The following is a 10,054-nucleotide window of genomic DNA, read 5'->3' as shown; positions in this document are numbered from 1 at the left end:
TTTGGACTTTCCACAGGGCAGGGAACCCTGACTGCTCTTCAGACTGGAGAGGGAGGAGGAGAGGAGTGGGGGGAGGGGGAGAGGAGTGGGAAGAGGGGGAGGGAAATGGAAGGCTGGGAGGAGGCAGAAAATTTTTTTCAATAAAAATAAAATAAAATAAAAAAAGAAAACCAAGAAAAGCAATCAAACATGTGAAAGAAACTATTTAAGACTTGAAAACTGAAATATAGGCAATAAAGAAAGCACAAGATTTTTGTTTTATAGAAACAAAAATCATGAAAAAACAATCAGGAATTACAAATGCAAGCATAAACAACAGAATACAGGACATGGAAGAGAGAATCTCAAGCACTAAAGATACAATAGAGGAAATAGACTCATCAGTCAACAAAAGCATTAAACCTAACAAAAGCTTAACACAAAATATCCAGAAAATATGGGACACCAAGAAAAGACCAAACCTAGAAATAATAGGTATATAAAAGAAGTCCAAATCCAAAGCACAGAAAATATATTTAACAAATCATAGAAGAAAACTTGCCCAACCTAAAGAAAGATATGCCTATGAAGATACAAAAAAGCTTACAAAACACCAAATAGACTGGATCAAAAAAAAACTCCCCTCACCACATACTAATCAAAGCACTAAACATACAGAATAAAGAAAAATATTAAGAGCTGCAAAGAAAAAAGGTCAAGTAACATATAAAGGTAGACCTATCAGAAATATATATGACTTCTTAATGGAAACAATGAAAGCCAGAAGGTCCTTGTCAAGCATCATGCAGACATTAAGGGACCATGGATGCTCCCACTACTAGGGAGGCAGAGGCAGGACGATCTCTGTGAGTTGTAGCCTGGTCTACAAGAGCTAGTTTCAGAACAGGCTCAAAAGTTACAGAGAAACCCTGTCTCAAAAAAACAAAGAAAAAAGAAAAAAAAGAGACCATAAATGCCAGCCCAGACACTATACCCAGCAAAGCTTTCAATCATCATAGAAGGACAAAACAAGATATTCCATGACAGAACCAGATTTAACCAATACCTAGCCACAAAGCCAGCACTACAAAAAGTAATAGAAGAAAAACTCCAACCCAAGGAAGTTGGATACATCAACAAAAACACAGACAATAGATGATCTCACAGCAGCAAATACCAAAGAAAGGAAAAACACACAAAATAACAGCAGCAACACAAAATGTGAAATAACAGGAGATAGCAATCACTGGTCATTAATATCCCTTAATATAAATGGACTCAATTGAAACTGACAGATTGGATATGAAAATAGAATCCATCCTTCTGCTGCATACAAGAAACACACCTGAACCTCAAAGACAGCGTAAAGTCTTGGGAAAAAACTTTTCCAATCAAATTGATGTAAGAAACAAGATGGTATAGCAATCCTAATATCTAACAAAATAGGTTTCAAACTAAAGTCAATCAAAAGAGACAAATAGGACATTTCATATTAGTCACAGGAAAAAAATCTATCAAGAGGAAATCTCAATACTGAACATCTATGCCCCTACTAAAAGGGCACCCTCATATGTAAAAGAAACACTTCTAAAGCTTAAATCGTACATTAAACTCCACACACTAATAGTGAAAGACTTCAACACTCCACTCTCACAACTGCATAGGTCTGTCAGACAAAAAATTAACAGAGAAATAAGGGTACTAACAGATGTTATGACTCAAATGAACTTAACAGATATCTATAGAACATTCTATCCAAACATAAAAGAACATACCTTCTTCTCAGAACCTTATGGAATCTTCTCAAAAACTGACCACATACTACGTAACAAAACAAACCTCAACAGATATTTTAAAAAATGGAATAACTCCAAGTATCTTATCAGATCACCATGGCTTAAAACTAGAATTCAAAGCAACACTAATTTCAGAAAGCCCACAAACACATGGAAATTTAAAAATGCTCACCTGAAGGTTCAATTGATTAAGGAAGAAATAAAGTGAGATTATGGGCAAACTCTGTCAACCAATCACATCTAGTTAAGGCTTGGCTACCTGGAGTCCAGGAAGAAACACTGGGAGGACCCAGATGAACACACTCTCTCTCTCCCTTTGCATGGCTCCTGTCGGACAGATAGAAAGTTGAACCTCCCACTCTTGTAGCGTGAGTTTCTCCTTATAACCATTAAAATATAATTGTTATTTTTGAGCTGGACTGGTTATTTATCATACCAACCTTATATTCAGTATAGATAGATAATCTTCAACCTCTTCAAAAAGATGTAAAAAGTAGAATTTAATCTAACTTAGAGTTCTGTGGTAGTGAGACACAATCGCTCCTGGCAGCACCGACCTATTCTCAAGAGAATGTTGAAAGCCAAAGACACTCCACCTGGAGCTTTTCTTGGCAAAACTGGCCTTTGGACAAAGAAATGCCCATACATCAACCACTGACAGAGATACATAATATCCGTAAATGGATAAAACAGGACTGTCATATCCTGCCAAGACAGGGCAAGATAGTTTTAAAAAGTTTCTTACCTTTGAAAATGGTATGTCAGTTACATTAGGCCTTAGCCAAAGTTGGTTGCTTCAACATTGCAAATGTGACTTTGGGTGATTGCCCAGGTAGCCAGTTGTCTCTGTCATTTGTTGCACATTTTGGAAGTTTCTCGATTGCACTTCCTGTTCACTCAACTAATATTGTTTCCCTTCTCTGATCTTTGATGGAGTTGAGAATTAGATAATTGTAGTTACTTTCCTCATGATTTAGCCAAGCTTAATTTCAATGCAATATTTAGACTCCTTGAAATAGAATGTTTAGTAAAACTTTTGTTATGTGTTCCTTGCTTAATGTTGTTTATTATTTGTAATTTTATATTTGGTATCTGTTCCTAATGTATACAGTTGTATTGGGTTTGGATCGATCTTGTTTAGACAAAAGGTGGAGATGATGGGAAAACTCTGTCAACCAATTACATCTAGTTAAGGTGTGGCTACCTGGAGCCCAGGAAGAAAAACTGGGAGGACCCTGGTTCTCTCTCTCTCTCTCTCTCTCTCTCTCTCTCTCTCTCTCTCCATGGCTCCTGCCAGACAGATAGAAAAATTGGACCTCCCACTATTGTAGCATGAGTTTCCACTTATAACCATTTAAAATGTAATTGTTATTCTTAAGTTGGTCTGGTTATTTATCATACCAATCTAATTCACAATAGTGAGAAGTTAAAGAACTAAAATGTAATGAAAATGACCACACAACATACCCAAATTTATGGGAAACAATGAAAGCAGTGTTAAGAGGAAAGTTCATAGCACTAAATGCCTTCATAAAGAAGCTGGAAAAAATCCACTATAGTGAGCTAACAGAACATTTGAAAACTTTAGAACAAAAAGAGGCAAAGTCACCCAAGAGAATTAATGGCAGGAAATAATCAAATTGAGAGCTGAAATCAACAAAATAGAAACAAAGAAAACAATATAATAAATCAATGAGAAAAAGAGTTTGTTATTCTGGAAAATCAACAAAATAGACAATCTTTTATCCAAACTAACCAAAAGGCAGAGAGAGAATATCCAAATTAACAAAATCAGAATTGAAATAAGGGACATAACAACAGACCTGAAGAAACCCAGGAAATCATTAGGTCATATTTTGAAAACTTGTACTCCACAAAATTAGAAAACTTAAAGGAAATGGACAACATTTTGGATAAATATCACTTACCAAGTTAAATCAAGACCAGAGGAACTACAGAAATGGAAACAGTCATCAGAAGTCTCCCAAGCAAAAAAAGTCCAAGACCAGATGGTTTCAGCTCAGAATTCTACAAGATTTTCAAAGAACTAATACCAATACTTTTCAAATTGTTACACACAAAAGAAACAGAAGGAACATTGCCAAATTCTTTTTGTGAGGCTACAATTACACTGATACACAAACCACATAAAGACATTACTAAGGAAGATATTACAGACCAACCACACTCATAAACATTGATGCAAAAATACTCAATAAAATAATGACAAATTGAATCCAAGAACACATCAGAAAAATCATCCATCATGATCGAGTCAGCTTCATTCCAGGGATGCAGGAATGGTTCAACATATGAAGATCTGTCAATATAATACACCACATAAACAAACTGAAAAACAAAAACCACATGATCACCTCCTTAGATGCTGAAAAAGCTTTCAAAAATACAACATCCCTTCATGATAAAGATCTTGGAGAGAGCAGGGATACAAGGAACATATCTAAATATAATAAAGGCAGTATACAGCAAGCCAACAGCCAACATCAAATGAAATGGAGAGAAACTCACAGCAATCCTACTGAAATCAGAAACAAGACAAGGTTGTTCACTCTCTCCACATCTTTTCAATATAGTTCTTGAGGTCCTCGCTAGAGTAATTAGACAACAAAAGATCAAGGGGCTACAAATCAGAAAAGAAGAAGTCAAACTCTCACTATTTGCTGATGATATGATAGTTTACATAAGCTATCCCAAAAATTCTACCAAGGAATTTCTACAACTCAGAAAGACTTTCAGTAATGTATCAGGATATAAGATTAACTCAAAAAATAAGTAGCCCTCCTTTACACAGATGATAAATGGGTTGAGAAAAAATCAGAGAAACATCACCCTTCACAATAGCCACAAATAGTATAAAATATCTTGTAGTAACTCTAAACAAACAAATGGAAGACCTGTATAACAGGAACTTTAAATCTTTGAAGAGAGAAATTAAAGAAGACACCAGAAAATGAAAAGATCTCCCTTGTTCTTGGGTAGGTAGAATTAACATAGTAAAAATGGCAATCTTACCAAAAGCAATTTACAGATTCAATGTAATGTCAATTAAAATCCCAACAAAATTCTTTACAGACCTCAAAAGAATAGTACTCAACTTCATATGAAAAAGCAAAAAACCCAGAATAGCCAAAACAATACTGTACAATAAAGAAACTTCTGGAGGCATCACAATCCCTGACTTCAAACTCTACTAGAGAGCTACAGTACTGAAAACTGCCTGATATTGGCATAAACACAGACAAGAGGACCAATGAAACTGAATCGAAGGCCCAGATATAAATTCACACACCTACACACATCTGATTTTAGACAAAGAAGCAAAAAAAATATAAAATGGAAAAAGAAAGCATATTTAACAAATGATGCTGGCATAACTAGATATCAACATATAGGAGAATGAAAATGGATCCATGTCTATCACCATGCACAAAACTCAAGTACAAATGAATCAAAAACCTCAACATAGAGCCAACCACACTGAACCTCATAGAAGAGAAGGTGGAAAGTACACTTGAACACATTGGCACAGGAGACCACTTCCTAAATATAATCCCAGCAGCACAGACACTGAGAGAAAGAATTAATAAATAGAACCTCCCAAACTGAGAAGCTTCTGTTAAGCAAAGGACACAGTCAGCAAGACAAATGACAGCCTACAGAATGGGAAAAGATCTTAATTAACCCCCACATAAGACAGAGGGCTGATCTCCAAAATATACAAAGAACTCAAGAAATTAGTCATCAAAAAAAATAATAATAAACAGTAAAAAAAAAAATGGAGTCCAGACCTAAACAGAGAGCTCTCAACAGAGGACTCTAAAATGGCTGAAAAACACTTAAGGACATGCTTAGTATCCTTAGCCATCAGAGAAATGCAAATCAAAACAACTCTGAGATTCTGTCTAACACCTGTAAGAATTGCCAAGATCAAAAACACTGATGACAACTTATGCTAGAGAGGTTGTGGGTAAAAGGGCACACTCCTGCATTACTGGTGAGAATGCAAGCTGGTATAGGCCCTTTGGATATAAATATGGTGATTTCTCAAAAAATTAGGAAACAACCTTCCTCAAGACCCAGCAATACCACGTTTGGGTATATATCCAAAGAATGCTCAATAGTGCCACAAGGACATGTGTTCAACTATGTTCATAGCAGCATTGTTTGTCATAACCAGAATCTGGAAATAACATAATGCCTCTCATCCAAAGAATAGATAAGAAAAATGTGGTACATGTACACAATAGAGTACTACACAGCAGAAAAAATAATGACAGCTTGAATTTGCAGGCAAATGAACATCATTTTGAGTGAGGCAACCCAGACCCAGAAAGACAGTTATCACATGTGCTCACTCATAAGTGGTTTTTAAACATAAAATGAAGAAAACCAGCTCACAAATCACAATCCCAGAGAACCTAGACAATAATGAGGACCCTAAGAAAGACATACATAGGTCTAATCTACATGGAAAGTAGGAAAAGACAAGATCTCCTGAGTAAATTCGAAGCATGGGGACTTGGGAGAGGGTTGAAGGGGTTGGGAGAGGCAGGGAGGGGAGCAGAGAAAGAATGTAGAGCTCAATAAAAATTAACTTTAAAAAAACTGCTAGAAAAAAAGAGTAGTTTTGGGTTTAAAAATGTTTTGATGTAAAAGTTGGGAGAAAACATATTTGACATATTTGTTTTTGTCAGAGGTGAACATTGGAGAATAGGAAAATTTGCTTGTTAAATGGAAAAACATGTTTGTTTTTTATATATAAATAAAGAAGGCTGGAGCTATGCAGGGTCTACCACTTGTTGAAACTCATCTGGTGGTCAGACAATTTATTTCTTCACACTGACGCCTCTTTCCCATGTCAGGACCTGAACCCAGGCTGTGGCTGGACCACAGTGCCTGTGTGCATATCTGTGCCCATTGTGCATCACTTGTGAGTATTAAAGCCAAAAGAGGATACTGGACCCCTGTAACTGGGGTTACAGGCCGTTGTGAGCCACTATTTGTGTTCTGGAAATCAAAACTGGTCCACTAGAAGAGTAGCCAGTACTTTTTAACCACCAGGCTAGCTCTCCAGTTCCCAGAATATACACAAGTAAAATATGTAAACACTGAAACCATTGAAAATATCCCCAATCAAGATTATATTTTCCTTGGAAGTTCTGAGAATTAGACAATTATAGTGGTAAGTCATACACCTCAAATGGTTAAAACAATAAATGCTATATTATGTTATACATACGGTGCCTCATTTTTAAATTTTTTGACAAAAAACAAAGTCACAATGTCTTTACAAATCACAAAACAACAGAAAAATATCATGTTATTAACATGTTAGTAAAGAAGACGAGCTTGGTGATGCACACCTTTAATACCAGCACTGAGGATGCAGAAGCAGGTGGATCTCTGTGAGTCAAAGCCATCCTGATCTATGTAGTGGGTTCCAAGACAGTTAGGGCTACATAATGAGACTTTGTACCAAACAAACAAACCAACAAATAAAACCCCAAAACTAATTAGTAGGGGAAAGGGAATAACAGAAATATATAATCAAAATGCAAAGAAACATTAAAATAAATATCTCAAACAGAAAATAGAAATGTGAAAAATATATATCTGAAAGTATGACAGTTGCATTAAATATTGATAATTGAATTTTATAGAATGTAAAGTGCATAACTTTATGTTTTAAAGTTTATGTAAAGTATATAAACAGAGAAAATTGTGATTTTTTTTAATTTATTTATTTATTAAAGATTTCTGTCTCTTCCCCTCCACCGCCTCCCATTTCCCTCCCCTTCCTCCAATTAAGTCCCCCCCCAGCCCGAAAAGCAATCAGGGTTCCCTGTCCTGTGGGAAGTCCAAGGAACCCCCACCTCCATCCAGGTCTAGTAAGTTGAGCATCCAAACTGCCTAGGCTCCCACAAAGCCAGTGCATGCAGTAGGATCAGAAACCCATTGCCATTGTTCTTGAGTTCTCAGTAGTCCTCATTGTCCGCTATGTTATGCATGCAAATGGATGGAAATAGAAAACACTATCCTGAGTGAGGTAAGCCAGACCCAAAAAGAGGAATATGGGATGTACTCACTCATATTTGGTTTCTAGCCATAAACCAAGGACATTGAGCCTATAATTAGTGATCCTAGAGAAGCTAAATAAGGAGAACCCAAAGAAAAACATATAGGCATCCTCCTGAATATTAACCTTCAGCAAGCGATGAAAGGAGACAGAGACAGAGACAGAGACCCACATTGGAGCACAGGACTGAAATCTCAAGGTCCAAATCAGGAGCAGAAGGAGAAAGAGCACGAGCAAGGAACTCAGGACCGCGAGGGGTGCACCCACACACTGAGACAATGGGGATGTTCTACTGGGAACTCACCAAGACCAGCCTGCCTGGGTCTGGAAAAGCCTGGGATAAAACCGGTCTCTCTGAAAATTGTGATTTTGCACTATTTAAATGGATACATCACACATGTAAGAATGCTGAAAAGTAAAATTACTGATTAAAAAAAACAAATATTCACTGACACATAAGAAGTAGGCATCCTTATGCTATTATGAGAAGTAGAGATGACAAGACAGAGTCTCTCAGTAAAGAATAACTAAATTATCATCCAATTATAAATGCTATGATGTGTGTTTACTGAATAATAAGTGTTTGTAGTACTTTCCAATTTTCATAGTGTAGTCATTCCCACGATGTCTGATTTCAAGCTAGTAGTGTGATATCCTAACTGTACAGCTGGGAAGAAATGTATACAAACAGCATGAAGTCTGTATAACCCTGTTTCAGGACACCATATTATGTGTGTCAGTCCACCAGAAATAGATCATAATGCTAAATTATATAGAATGACGAGCAATCAGAAATTAATGATAGAGAAGACCAAACCTTGATCCAGTTGATATCTTGAGAACACTGTGCAGGACTAGGGATATAGCCTTCCATTAGTGAGTCCCCGGGGACAACCCCAGAACTGCATCAAACAACCAACAATAACAGAAAATGCTGCACACAACAATGTAATGCATATTATATTAAACACAGAATTATCATACACACAATATTTTTAGGAAATATACCTCAAAGTGTTCATAATAAGTATAATAGGTGTCACTTAAAGGACTTGGCCCTAGTAACAAATATTTCTAGAGCCTGTTTTATATCTCTATTTCTCAAGCTGTAGATGAAAGGGTTCAGCAACGGGGTGACTACTGTGTAAATTACAGAAGCAACTATGTCTTTGTCACTGGCATTCTGAAATGAAGAGAAAAAATAAACACCTGCAAGTGTCCCATAGTATAAAGATACCACGAAGAGATGGGAGCCACAGGTAGAGAAGGTTTTAAAGAATCTCTTTGTTGAAGGGTCCCTCAGGACAGTGCTCCCTATGTGAATATAAGAGCCCAGGATGCTACTCAGAGGCAGGATGAAAAGTAATCCCCCCTCAGTGAAGATAACTAGCTTATTGAGAGAGATGTCTGAACAACTCAATCTCAGGAAGGCAGTGAGGTCACAGAAGAAGTTGGGGATGGCATTATTGGAACAGAAGGACAATCGGATCAAGAGGAGGGTATGCAGCAGGGCATGGACACAACAGAACAACCAGGACCCAGCAACTAAGCAGACACAGACTTCCTTCCTCATAACAGTGATATAATGCAGCGGATGATAGATGGCCACATACCTGTCATAGGCCATCACTGCAAGAAGGAAATTATCCAGACAGCCAAAGAGAACAAAAAAATACATCTGAGAGATGCATCCATTGTAGGAGATGGAATGTTGCTGAGTCTGAATATTCATCAGCATTTTGGGAACTGTAATGGATGAAAGGGAGATGTCAGAGAAGGCCAAGTGGCTGAGGAAGAAGTACATGGGGGTGTGGAGGTGAGAGTCCAGTCTGATGAGCAGGATGATGAGCAGGTTCCCCAGCACCGTGGTCAGGTACATGGCCAGGAATAGGCTAAAAAAGACACTCTGCTGCTCTGGTCTGATGGGAAGCCCCAGGAGGAGAAACTTGGTCACACTGCTCTGGTTCTCTCTCCTCATGCTGTTATTGCCTCTATTGAGAGTTAGAAAAAGGATTAAACATCAGTAAATATGACCTTCACATTATTACAATGATATTTTATATGTGATTCTTCTTTGCTTTAGATGCAAGGAATTATTGTGCATGTACATTTGGAGAACTTTTCACAGGTTAGTTTTAATTTACTCTAAATAGTAACTTATTTTGGCACTACCCAATTGATA

At 37.1% G+C, this 10,054-nt stretch overlaps 1 protein-coding gene across 1 annotated transcript; it reads right to left on the bottom strand.

The window, feature by feature from the left end:
• Positions 1 to 8,911: 8,911 nt before the first annotated feature.
• LOC121462977 (olfactory receptor 1J4-like) lies at positions 8,912 to 9,850 on the bottom strand. Its single transcript, XM_041674968.1, has one exon. The coding sequence runs from the start codon at positions 9,848 to 9,850 to the stop codon at positions 8,912 to 8,914; it is 939 nt and encodes a 312-aa protein (XP_041530902.1).
• Positions 9,851 to 10,054: the final 204 nt, after the last annotated feature.

The sequence above is a fragment of the Microtus oregoni genome, unplaced genomic scaffold (genome assembly GCF_018167655.1).
Source record: "Microtus oregoni isolate MIOR12 unplaced genomic scaffold, Mior012 000025F_ref0000491, whole genome shotgun sequence".
Lineage (NCBI taxonomy): Eukaryota > Metazoa > Chordata > Mammalia > Rodentia > Cricetidae > Microtus > Microtus oregoni.
This window is presented reverse-complemented; position numbering and strand designations above follow the sequence as displayed.

What these genes read in the sequence shown, in the direction of transcription:
- LOC121462977 (XM_041674968.1), bottom strand. Translation starts at nt 9,850, where the DNA reads ATGAGGAGAGAGAACCAGAGCAGTGTGACCAAGTTTCTCCTCCTGGGG.